General features: G+C 47.5%; 1 protein-coding gene across 1 annotated transcript; it reads right to left on the minus strand.

Moving 5' to 3' along the window:
• Window positions 1-843: 843 nt before the first annotated feature.
• fscn1a (fascin actin-bundling protein 1a) lies at window positions 844-13,058 on the minus strand. The gene is made up of 5 exons (XM_037476606.2): window positions 12,020-13,058; window positions 5,315-5,471; window positions 4,115-4,236; window positions 3,371-3,538; window positions 844-3,191 (listed from the first exon to the last, which is right to left on the minus strand). The coding sequence occupies exons 1-5, from the start codon at window positions 12,858-12,860 to the stop codon at window positions 2,983-2,985; spliced, it is 1,497 nt and encodes a 498-aa protein (XP_037332503.1). The 5' UTR covers window positions 12,861-13,058; the 3' UTR covers window positions 844-2,982.
• Between the last annotated feature and the right edge of the window lie 318 nt (window positions 13,059-13,376).

The raw sequence follows: 13,376 nt of genomic DNA on the forward strand, positions 1-13,376 counted from the left end.
TTGCCATGTTGGGTGTTCCTCTGGGATCTGCATGCCTGACAGGGGGCAGGAGTTGGATTAGAGACTTGCACTGGAGGCTCCATCATTACATTACCGCCTGAATGGCGTTTATGCATGTGTGTATATTTTGGGGGTAGGGGGGTGGGGGGTGGGGGTTGCCCTTTCCCTGCAGAAGAAAGAATATTTCAACACAAAGGGTCTATTCAGGGCAGAGAAAAGTGTGCGTTTTCCATGTGTGTGTGTGTGTGTGTGTGTAAGTGGGACAGCACATGGAGTCATTTTTGTCAGAACCTGGCAGTCGAGTCGCACTGGGATTAAATGAGAAAATGTGCAGGGCAGGAAAAGACAGGTTGAACTATGACTCATTGGGTTTTGTGTTGAATCAATGAAAGTGTTCCTTTGGCTGGTCCACTGGTCCTCACAGCCCCTTTGCAATGTCTCACCAACCCGGTTTAGACGCAAGAGGAATGTGCACCGTGATGCACATATTCAGATTTCATTTTGCACACCCTGCTCCCGTGGTGGGTAAAGACCTGAAACGCATTGCGGCATCTGTCTAGAGCGGGTTGTCTTGAAACTGGATGATCAGCAATTCGATCCCCGGCTCCTCCAATCCATGTCAGTGTGTCCTAGGGCAAGGTGCTTAACCCCTTATTTCCCCCCTGCAGGCTGCCATGAGTGCATGCATTTTGGTGAATGACATCTAGGTTTAAAGCTTAGAAGATTAGAAAGGCGCTGTACAAATGCATCCTGTAAAGAGATCTACAGCTGATATCAGACTGTTTTCATTCATCAAAATCAGTAATTAACAGTGACTCGTCAAGCAAAGAGAAAAATGATCCGTAGCGTTCCAAATTCCAGTTTTATTGGTCGTTGGATTTCAGGTGAACCAAATGGCACAAGAGAGGTTAATCCACAATATCAAAAAAAAAGATACAAAACAATAATACAAAAAGAACTTCCAGTTATACAAAGCAAAGATGTGGATTCTTTTTTTAAATCTTTTTTTCTTCTACTGCCCAAAAACCCGAGTGTAAGGCACAGTCATTACCACATGTTTACCCTTCCACATCAGTTTGTCTCAGCCTTGGTCTTGGTTACCATGGAGACCCAGGTTTCTCCAAGGACAAACCGCTCCTTTTATTCGCATGAGATTCTCAACCTTTCGCGCATAAAAAAAACGCTCGAAACGTTAAAAACACAGTTGAGGAACTGGCTACAATCATGCATCATTCCACGTGGGGTACAGCCATACTTAGTGTCACATTAGAGGAATGTTTGATGGTGACGATGATGGTGGAAGAGCCAATAATTTAGGGGCCAAGTGCCAATCTTTGCTGTATTGTAAAAGTCGACAGAAACCATTGCGGCTTTGTGCTATGGAGAAAGCCGAAGGGCGCCGAGGAGGGCGGGACCCATGGGTGCTTTGCTACACGCAAGCATAAAAGATATTTGTCTCTTTTTTTTTTTTAACACATGTCTTCACCACCTTTAAGGAAAAGTCAGGAACGCAAAAGAAATCCAACAAAACCGAAAAACAAATCTTATCTCAAAAGGTTGCCATGATATTTCGAACAAAAATGAAATCTAAAGAAGCAGCAGATTAGTGTTAGTAAGGGCTCTCTTTCAGCCTTTTCTGTTACATGGAAAAGCTTTAATGTGCAGAGACACAGCGGAAAATCAACATTGGCTTGTCCAGACAGCGCGAGATAATCAACAGGACTGTAACATGTCATGAGTTAGTAGCACCAGGTTTCTCAGGTGTGTGTGTGTGTGTGTGTGTGTGTGTGTGTGAGATGATGTTTGTTAATCCAGTATCAAAGGTTTGGTCAAAATAAAGCCTAAGGTCTAGGTTTGGTTGAAGGATTCAAAAAGCAGCTTTCAAAATGGAATAATAAATCGTTCCGTTGCTATGGCTACCTACTGTACCCATGATAATGTCTGTGCCTTGGATGTAGGAAAAGAAATCCAACTGTATCAGGGAGCGCTGGTCTTCTTCCAGTACGACAAGTGATGCAGTAAACACACAGTATGTGACCGCACCATTTCTATTTTTAATTTCTTTTAACTGGTCTTGGGACAATAGGTTTGGCGCGTGGAGGGTCGGGGGGAGGGGGGGGTTTACGTGTTTTTGCTTCCTACATCCTGTTTGGTCCAATGAGAACAATACAGGAAACAGGTTTAGACTATTTTACAGTTGAGATGAATAAGGGTGTGTGTGTGGGCGGGGGGGGGGGGTTAAACCCGTAAGTTACATCGTTTTCTATATCATCAGATCCTCCCCAGGTAAATCACACATTCATGATGCCAAGGCCACGGGGCCTGCTCATGAAAAACAAACACACTGGGCCTGGTCAGATCAGAAAATCGGTTGCTACGCGATGAGAAACTCTCAAAGACGGACCCACCGTCTCCATGTTGTGCGTCCAGCTGACAGGAAGTAGCTGAAGCAGATTATATCGACGGTGGATTGGCTTCGGGAGATCCGATCAGGTAGAAGCAGATCTGGCAGACCGGGTCACAGAGAGTAAATACTGCCACCATGTGCTGCTCACACAGACAATAGAGACGGGTTGAAAGGGGTAGTGGTGGGGGGGGGGGCTCTTAAAATGTGGCTCTGCTCTGCGAGAGGGACGGCCCAATCCTAAGGCGAGGAGGGAGAGAGTGTGACAGGTCGAGCAGCGAACCAGATCGGAGCAGAAAAAGTGCACAGCCCCACGGTAACTATGGCAACAGATAAAGGGTGGCGGGAAGCTGGGAAAAGATGGGAGGGCTAGACTGCGGGGAAAAGAGCGCCTCCGTCCTTTCTCCTTCTATCCTTCATGGTCTCTATGCAGTTCATCAACAAATAAAGTCGTAGTACGAGATATAATATAAGGAGTGGGGGGCGGGGGGTGGTGGGGGTAATAGGGGGATGCACGGACAGGTTGTGCTGCGTCGCCACACTTTCACCCATCGGCTCCGCAGCAGCCACAGCCTCCCTCAGTACTCCCAGAGCGTGGCGGTCTCCAGGTCGTCGGCGTTGGCCTTCAGCACGCCGGCGTGGTCGCCACGGAGGTACTTGCCGTCGGCGGCGTGGCGGATAGCCAGCTTGTTGTAGTCGCAAAACTCAAAAAGGAAGTCGACGGGCGCATCGCTGCTGCTCACCACCGACTGCTCGTTGCCAACCATCCAGTATTTACCTGTGGAGTCTGGGGGGGGGGGGGGGGCAAAGATTTAGCTGGAAATTGCTTTGTTAGGAAATCATGCAAATCAAATCCCTCTTTTTGAACACAAGCGAAAATGTAATCCTGTGTATGCCCTCCAACCACTGTGTGACGCACATGTTAACATCCCACAACACATAAAATGTCCTGCAGCCAAAACGGACCTTGCAGGCTGTACGCTCCATCTCTGAACTCCAGGGTGAAGTAGTCGTAGGTGGAGCGGTTGGAGTCCAGCGTCCCCGTCACCTTCCTGCAGCCGATGAAGCCGTGCTCCCCGCGCAGCACGATGATCGGGCGGTTAATCAGCTTCATGAGAAACTCCTCGGACTCACCTGGAGGCAAACAAGAGGGGCGCAACATCTGTAAAAACATCTGTATTTTAAATACAAATTTGAAAGAAACCCTTTACACAACTTTCTCATTCAAAACAGACAGTTAGGTCAAAAGTGCCCTAAAAAGAGCCCAGTTGTAACAGAAGCACAAAGTGAAGGATTCAGCTTTGATCCATGTTGTCTTAAATCAGATTTGAAAGCTAACTGGAAACTATAGCAGTTAGAAAAAAGGCAGTATAAAGATGATGTATTGCCTCTGTAGTCGGGTTGAATAAGCAGACTGTATTTCCACCTCGAGTTTTGTCTTTTAGTGAAGGCTCGACTGTGACTCTGCAGTTTCACCGTTGTTTGAATGTTTGACTTAAAAACAAATACAGCATCAACGAGGCAAACAAGCAGAGGACAGCAGCTCTAAACCCCCAAAGGCTCAAGTTACATTCTGCCTTTGAGGCCAAGAAACAACTGGAACATCCAGCCCTTCACAGAACCCCTCCCCCCTCCCTCCCTCGGGACCAGTGCTGAAAAGGAAACCAGTCAGTCGTTGTCCGAGCGCCTGAATCAACAAATCTCACCGACCGGCAGAGTCGATGGTGGCCGCTAGCTGGCCGTTCTTCTTGGCGGCGACATATTTCCCGTTGGCAGCACGCAGAGTCAGCCTCTTCCCACGCCACTCGATGTCAAAGTAGCAATTAGCCGACCTGCAGAGAGGGAGCACAGGAGGATGAGTTCATGTACGTGGGAGGTAGACAGACGAGGAGACGACACCCAGCTGGTTGACCCCCATCTTAAGCAGCTGCTGGGTAATTAGAGAGGTAGGTTTAAGGTGGAGGGATGAGCTTCATGTGTACACCAAGTAGCTGGTTAATCCTTCTTCTGGGCACAGAGTGGGGTTTTAGTGCCACGTACCATGTCTTCTATCAATGAAGGCCTAAAAACACTCCCCAAAAGGTCTCCTCAAGCCACTGAAAGAGGACATGCAGGAAGGAGCAGATTTTTGCGGTCTGGTCTGCGAGGAGAGTCAAATGTCAAGAATGTGACTGAGGAATTCGGTGGACTTCCTGCAGAGTGATCCGCAAGAGTTAACTCTGGATACTTGGCTCTCTGACTTGTCTCACAGGATCAGATGTTTTCTGTGCTCTTTATGACTCCTGCACATCTGCAGCTTCTAGCTCTACAAAACACTCAAAAAAAGAGGAACCAAGTGCTCTACTTAGTGCTTGAGGATGTCGAGAAAAGTCCACTCGACTAAAACTGCAAGGGGTGGGGCCTCCCAGTGAAATCATCCAGGAGCACAGGGTGAGGGGTCAAAAGTCAGGGGTTAACAGCCAGCACTCTGGCTGGGCGGAACCACTGCACATAAAAATCACTCTATAGGTCGACTGCACTTAATCTCCCAAAACATGCCACGGCCATGAGTTCACACACACACACACACACACACACACACACACACACACACACACACACACACACACACACACACACACACACACACACACACACACACACACACACACACACACACACACACACACACACACACACACACACACACACACACACACACACACACACACACACACACACACACACACACACACTACTGGGCAGCGGACTGCAGACTAAAAGCTGTGACGGACCAGGATCAGGTTCTCACACACACAATGCGTGGCGCTGAGAGGTTAGAGAGTGGACAGATTGGAGCAGGTGTGAAAGGGAGTGAAGAGGAGACACGATGGGATTGTGTGTGTGTGTGTGTGGGGGGGGGTTGCGTACTTGGTAGAGGCGGTGCACTGCAGGCCACCATTAGCAGTCAGGGTCCAGTATTTCCCAGCGGCAGTCCGGAACGCACACTTGCGGTTTTCGCGACATATCTCCACCTGGAAGACTTCCTGGTCGCCCTCCTCGTCCTGATTGGCTGACAGGTCCATACCTGAGTGGGGTCAGACAGTGGAGGGGCAGGGTGGTTAAAATACAGGCTACTGGGTCAGACATTAGCTCAACGCACATTTGAGGGCTTTAAATAGATGAGGATGACCACCAACAGTCCAGATGTAGACACACACGCACGCACGCACGCGCTCTAAATGAGAAACATCAGGCGGGCTTGGATTAGTGAAGGATTTCTCTCACACACACACACAAAAAATTATTCTGATAACCAATGATGGCTTAGATTATTTGTTACACAACATGCTTTCAGGTCTGTAAGGCTTAAAAAAAAATAGCATGCACTTCCCGTCTCCTGCTGGCGTCGCGTTAGTCTCCCCCCCCCCACCTGATTTGGAAAAGTTTGTGTGCATGGAAATGAGGTTATATTTACATGATGTATTTATATAGTATATTCCAACATTGGATATTGAAATAGCTTAAACATATTTTTCTTTGGGGAAATCTGAGTCCTTCCTTCTGTCAGATGTGTTGAGAATATTTCAGAAGCTATTTGCCTTGTGAAAAATAGGACCAAGTTTTAATCTAGTGAATTTTGAGTGAAAGAATGGGCTCTGAACTGACTCTGCGGTCTGTTTTCAGCTAAATGCTAACGTCAACATGCTTAAGGACAAGGCAGCATGTGATGCATGAATATCTGTGCAACATTTCGGGGCAGTCCCTCCATTATTTTGTTCAGATATTTCAGCCTGGCAAACTGACCCTTTGCCAAGTCCCGCCCTCAAAACATTGACGATCCTATCAGAGCGCTGCATCGTCCATCTCCAACCAAGGTCTGACAACGCTGCTTGGCTTTTTGATGGGTGAATTGGCGTTGCTCGTTAAAAAAAATAATAATAATGGTCACCGCAAATAAAATATTTGGTGTTTTTAGACCAGCCAGCTAGAGCTCGAAAGAAAGAACTTGAGAGCAACAAAGAGGTAGCCAAACATAACTCAACTAAAGGACGCATAGGGTCAGTCAGTCACACGCACACACACTTGATGCGGCACAATGCAAACTGTTGTATGGGAAGAGGTCACGGCGTAGCTGGACCTAGAGGCCCAATAGAGAGCCATGGACTGTTGGGAGCGCTGTGTAAATGTGTGCAGAGCGAGACGGACTCAGAAAGAAAGATGTGTTTGAGAAAACAAACCAGCTCGCTCATGTGTTCTCCACCCGTCTCCCTTCACATGTGTGAGACCCTCCCCCAGCTCATGATGAACAGTGTCATCCTTTGTGTCAAAATCGGAAGCACGTTCTTTGGTATTTGATATTTGTCAGCTGACCATTTCTATATATTTGTTGGCCTCTAACCACGACAAGGTTTTTGTTTTTCCAGATTATTTTTTCAGTGTGCATTATGAAATGGTTGCTTATAGCTTATCTACCAGCAGAGACAACATTGGCATGTTTGGCATGATGTTCAAATCCAGTGTGGGGTCATAAGAACATTTACAGATGTAAACAAAGTTCAGTCCTCCTCAGCAGCTCGATCCTCTTCAGACGCTACAAACCAGATTTAAAAACCCTTCCCAGCACATGGTGCCTCGACACTAAATGTACGCAGTTAGTAGTCTCCAACTGAAGCCGAGCATGTGCTTTGATTTAAAAGTATGAACTCAGTAGCAAACTGGACTCACATTGGGAGTCTGAAAAGAGACGCACACCCTCCTCTCCTGTGCAGCGCTCACTAGAGTCAAACAACTCCAACCCCACAGGACAGATTGGGTTTCTGCAGAAATATGTGAGGCTGCACACGCAAGAACGCAGACAAACACACACACACACACACACACACACACACACACACACACACACACGTAACCATGATGAGAACCACATAGAGGAGAGGAGGGTCCTCTGCTCGACTCCTATCATCAGTCACAGTGCTTCCTGCTCCGCCAACACATCCACTAAGTACAGTAGCACCGCAGTCAGCATTTACTACCGAGGCAGGGGGGAGTAGACTAACTGATGGAGGCCTCCACCAACTGACAGCCATGTCATGTTTATCCCTTATTATACGGTTATAATTGTTCAAAACCCATTTTGTGTTAAAATATCCATCTGGTCTATTGTATTAATCTATTAATCATGCAGTTTGACTCTGAAAGATTATCAAGACAGTAATGAGTCTTTAGAAAGTGATTTGATCCCTTTGAGGAAGAAAAAAAATAACTAATTAATTCATAATATTTTAATCTTCACGCAAACTGGCTGCCAGTAAAAGCTTGATATTTATTGTACAGACATTAAAGAGTCTTTCAGTCTCTATGAGACACATGAGGCAATACCTCAAACCCCTAAAATCATTTAATTTGTCTCATGGTCTAAACCATCAGCTCGCAAGTTAATCCATTAAATGAGTAGTTTAATTTTAAAAAGTGCTTATATTTCTAGCATAAGACTTGTTCACATGAAAGACATTGAATAGGACACACACACACACACACACAAAGGGAAGAACATTTCACTATATGAAAATACACCAGGAAACTATCAAAAGACAGGCTTTACATGCTGTACTGTGTACTGATTGTAATCCCTTCCTCTGCGGAGCTGGTTTGAATAAATTATTCCCCAAAATCTTTATTTTGAATTTATGTGGGTTGAGTTTTTTTCACTGCTGTCAAAGAGGCTTTTAGCAACTTGTCAACATATTCCACAGGGCTGAACATTTCCACAAAAATTAGGATAATATTTGACTAGTCGGTTACTGGATAGGAGGAAGCGAGTCTGTCTGCTCTACAGTCAAAGGCTTAGTGTGATCCACACGCACGCACGCAACTGGTCCCGTGTTATCACAAGGATAGAAAAGCACTGGCGGGTACACAACATGAAAATAAGACCAACAGAACAAAGCAGTCACCCTGAGGCCTGTGCAGCCTCAGCCGTGACCCAGAGAGGGTCAGCCTTTATCTGTGTGTGTGTGTGTGTGTGTGTGTGCATACACAGATATGGCTTTGCTGATCACTTTAAGAAGCTCACAGGGTTATTGGTTGGTAGAGGGTCACTTACACACACGCAGCATCCCTCTTCAGAAAACTGCAAAAGAAGTTACCACACATAGCAAACACACACACACACACGCTGCTCTCTCCTTCTGTCCGCCCCACCCACCACATTGAGCCTGATGGCGGCAGGCACAGATTGTTGGCCCCAGTAGCTGTTGGCCAGAACCGGAGGCCTGCTGTGAACGCACGCCATTGTATCAAGTGCAGTTGTGTGCGTCCTATTGTTCAGCAGACCTGACTGAGGAGGCGACCAGCTGGGGCACAAACGGGGAGACAGATCATCAGCCTTTGTTGTCACACACACACACACATACACACACAGAAACTGTACCACCACTGCTCAAACAGTCTGACTTACTGAACACACACACACACACACACAAACTACGTCTAAACAAATTGAGGGAGAAAAAACAGGGCCAGACATGCAGGACACTGGGCCTGAGGACTCCATGTCTTCAGCTAAATGGCCTTTAACCTCATTCCGTTTAGTCTGCAGCAACAAAATAATATTTTCTTTAGTGAATAACAGATGACTGAGAAATAATGTGGCGACACACAGAAAAGACCAGTGGTCTAACCTTTAATTAAGTGGACAACATCAGGGAGGAGAGGCTGCACGGTGCTGTCGACATGAGGCCATTTGCCCCCTGGCACGCTCCCAACACACACACACACACACACCCCCATTAAAGCATGCACTCTGCCAACATTACCAAGGATGCACGGATTGATTGAGTCCCTGTCAGGGGGGGTGTGTGTGTGTGTTTATGAGCTGTAGATGGAGCAAATCACCATCCTCTGCCCTGTGGGGATTTAATACACACACACACACCAGCCAAGGTCGGAGTTGTGCGTCTCATGTCTCATTTCCTGCCAGCGGGTGAAGGATACAGAAAGGGTGTCAGGGCTGAATCATGAACAGACACAACACGAAGCCTCACTTTGTCTCCTGCTTTCACAGAACAAGAGTCAAGGCCCGATTTGAAATCAGATGACGTGAAAGTCTGCACAAATTGAGCTGCTTTCTAGATGTAATCTGAACAAATCGGGATTGTTTTCACTGCAACTTGTACAAGGTCGGTGGTTGACATTTTGGTGGAATAACCCAGTTGGCCTTACTGCAAAGATTCTGCGTCTGGTCAGTCGCCTCGTGTTTTCAGTAATGGAGAAACTATGCAGTTCAACGTCATCTTAATGATGAAAATATGACACGTTCTACGTATGTATCAATTTCATTGAGCTCAGCGAATACGTCAAACTTCACATTTTGCTTTTTGTCCAGGTTCAATCTACACAGAACTACTCTCCCCACTAACTGAATACAGACATAATTTGACAAAAGGTGTTTGTTCGAAGAAAAAAAAAAACTTGCGAGTTCAAGGAGAGAGATTTTATGACCAAATGGGAGATTGTTAGTATTGTCAATTAGAGCTACTTAAAAAATAAACATGGCCATTTGTATAGCGTGTGGTTATTTTTTTGTATTTGGCCATCATTCCATCTTCGTATCCTTTTATTCACTAGCCATGTTTTGGAGGTGCGGGGGACTCTGAGCCATCAAAGGGGCGGAAGAGTCCAAATAGTCATTTGGCGGCTTTGGGGCCGACCCACTCGAGCTGCTAATGAAAAGCAAACCAGCTCAAAGTCGCCATCTTGGTCGAGGTCTGCCAGCCAAATAGATGCTGACCTGTGAGCAGCTGTTGGCTGGAAAACACATCTGGAGCCAGTTTAATTATCCTCAACATTTAATCCACGTCACAATGACCCAGTTGTTGGTCTTCCTCCAACCATTCAGTCTCATTTTGGACCCATTTGAGCTGCAAAGAGGACATGGCCTGCATTGCACCAGTGCCCTGGAGCAAGGCAGCACATGAGACCAATGACCTCGGATTACTGGTGCACACATGGAACTTTTCTTGGACCAGTTCTGATTTCTCAAGTCAAGGCATCGGCTTCATTGCTGACCTCAGGGAGCAATCAATTTAGTCATTTGACCAAATGTATGATAATTGGTTATTTTAGTGTATTTTGTTTGGGTAAAAATGGACACAAATACTTTAAGTCTCAACTAAAGGACTTGGATGTTTGAATGTCAAATTAATGGTTGTTTTTCACTATTTTCAGACAACAAAAAAAGAGATTGTAGATTTAACTGAATAAAATAGATTGAATAGTTTATGGTAGCCCTGATTCATATCAGGGCTACCATAAACCATAAACTAAACCTGGCATTATTGTGTGAGCAGAATGTTGTGGTACTCCAGACATAATCTGATTTGGCAATATATCTCAGACAGCAATCATATTTTTTTCACTGGAGTATTATGAAAGTGCAATTCAGGATCTTTGTACAGCGCGTCATTGTATAACTCCATCAGATTGAATTTTAAAAAGGGCCAGCGTTTGGACCGCTTTCATGGCGTGACAATTTGTTATTTGATGTCCAGCTTCAAACACCAGCCTCCATTTTGTGTGGGCGACTGAGCCGATGCCTTAATATCCCTACAGCCAGTCAACAAAGCCGGGGGGCAGAACCAAAACCGGCTTTTTTAAAAAGGTTCAACGAGTCATACTTTCTGAACACAGGACTATGTTGTGGTCAGATCCCCATCATTACAGCTCAATGACACACACGCACGACTCATGTTTCTAATGGTCAACATGAGGAAAGCCGCAGTGTAGTGACAGAACACACACACACACACACACAAAGCAAGAGCAGCAGGGCCTGAAGGCTGGAAGAGGGGGGGCAGGGAGGTGGAGACGTTAAGGGAGGATGTGACAGGAGAAGCCATTAGGGAATGATGAAAGAGATGGAGGAAGAAAAAAAAAAAAAGACATGTTTCAAAGACGGGAGGCAAAGCGAGCAAAGGTAAAAAGGAGGCACCGCAAGGAAGAGATGGAAAACGGTTAGGAGGGGACGGAAGGGAAGGAAAGGAGATAGCATCATTGCACACACCAACAGCTGACACGCAGACACCGATAAACCAAATTAACCAGATAATATCTGAACTATGCGAGGAACCATGAACGTGTCTAAAGAGTTCAGCTGATGCAGATTCACAGATGAGGATTAGCCAATAAGGCCGTGTGAGCATTGCATTTCCAATAAGGGAGTCAAGTCAAATGCACAAAATACCATTTTAAATAAAGTACACTCTGCTGAATGTGTGTTCACAGGGCACCGTGCACTTCTTTATGTCTTTTAAAAAAGTGAACATGCACAACACCCAGTGTTCTTCCTCCAGCTTGTATTGTGTTTGGATTTGTGAGGGTTCCACTTCAATAGATGCAAAGGTTTAGTGTCTTAAGGACTGGTACATATTGGCATGTGGGCTCTGGTCAAACAAGACATTGTTACAGGCCAGGATATGCAAGTCATTAACATGCCCATATCTTACCCATCTGTGCATGTGTGCGTGATTTAGACCGACATGCCATCGCTTTAACCCATACTCAGCCAGAGGATAAGATACAGACACGCTCTCACAGGGGGGTCACTAGGACCACCAGGCCTGGACCCACACCCACCTTGCCGGGTGGAGACGTTCCTCTCGTTGGCGGCGGTCAGCACCACCTGCGGGTGGCTCTGCTCCAGCACGAACAGCTCGTCCTTGCCCACGCGCGCGCCTTTGCCGGACTTCATGGTGCCGGAGGGCCCGGATGGAGCGAGGTACCTGCCGCCGCAGTCCCTGAACGCCACCTTCCCGGAGCGGAACTCCAGCGTGTAGCCCGTGGTCTTGTCCGCGGGGGCGAGCAGCGTGCCGTCGTTCCTCAGGAAGCGGTTGTCGGAGGTCTGCAGGTGGTAGCGCTGATCTTGGAACACCAGCGTGATCATGGAGTCCACCCCCCACGGCACGTCCCGGTCGATGGCGATCTCGTCCACCTTGCCGCTCAGGTGCGCGTACCGCTTGCGCGTCATGCTGAAGATGTTCACCTGCGGGTGCATGGCGATGTGCACGCTCCATTTCTCCGCCACGGACGCGGTCTGCGCGAAGCAGATGATCCGGTCCTCGGTGCCGCCCAGGTAGCGGCCGTGCGGCTCGGACCGCAGGGACCAGCGGCCGTCGTCGTGGGCGGTGATGACGAACCGGCACTCCGGGCCCGGGCTCTCGGTGTCCCCGGTGACGTTGCCGTCCTTGTCGGCGGCGATGTACCGGCCCAGGTGGGACTTGAGGTGGAACACGTCGCCGCTGGAGTCGTCGCCGCTCTGCTCCAGGGTCCAGATCTGCTTCTTCTTCATGGACGACGCGCACGCGTTGATTTTGAAGCCGAAGGTCTCCGCCGTTAGGTATTTGTTGCCGCAGTTGATAAGACCGAACTGGATCTGCAGCATGTCGCTGGTCCCGTTAGTCGCGCCGTTGGTGGTCATCGTCGGTTCTGTGCTCTCGGACCGGACCGATTCTGTCTAAAGAGGGATGGGGGGGAGAGGGAGGGGGCGGTGGTTCTGCTAGTGGGATGCTGGGCTGCCTCGCGTGCTTCTCTTTGTTTGGGGTGTGCGTGCGTGTGCGTGTGAGCGAGTGGCTGAGAGGGGAGTCTTTGAGCGCGAGTCCGCCACCACAGCTGCAGCCTATATAAGCATCAGTGACGTGGCGCGACTGGACACGCCCCCTCAAATGGAGCGAAATCTGGGAGCTGAACTCCAGGTTTTGTTTCCCCCCTCCCTCCCGTTCATCTGTGTGTCTTTAAAGTTTGAAGGGTTCATATAACTGTGTTGGTGCGATGAAAGGCCGCAATTGATCAAAAAGTTCAAAAAGTAATAAACATTCATAGGCAACGTGTTTATCACCCACTGATATTATTATATCACTAACAAACATCTCTCTCTCTCTGATCAGATGGACTCAGCGTTTTGAATAATGAGGACTCCACACAGAACTCCATTCAG

This window comes from Pungitius pungitius, chromosome 12, assembly GCF_949316345.1.
Source record: "Pungitius pungitius chromosome 12, fPunPun2.1, whole genome shotgun sequence".
In the NCBI taxonomy this organism is placed as follows: domain Eukaryota; kingdom Metazoa; phylum Chordata; class Actinopteri; order Perciformes; family Gasterosteidae; genus Pungitius; species Pungitius pungitius.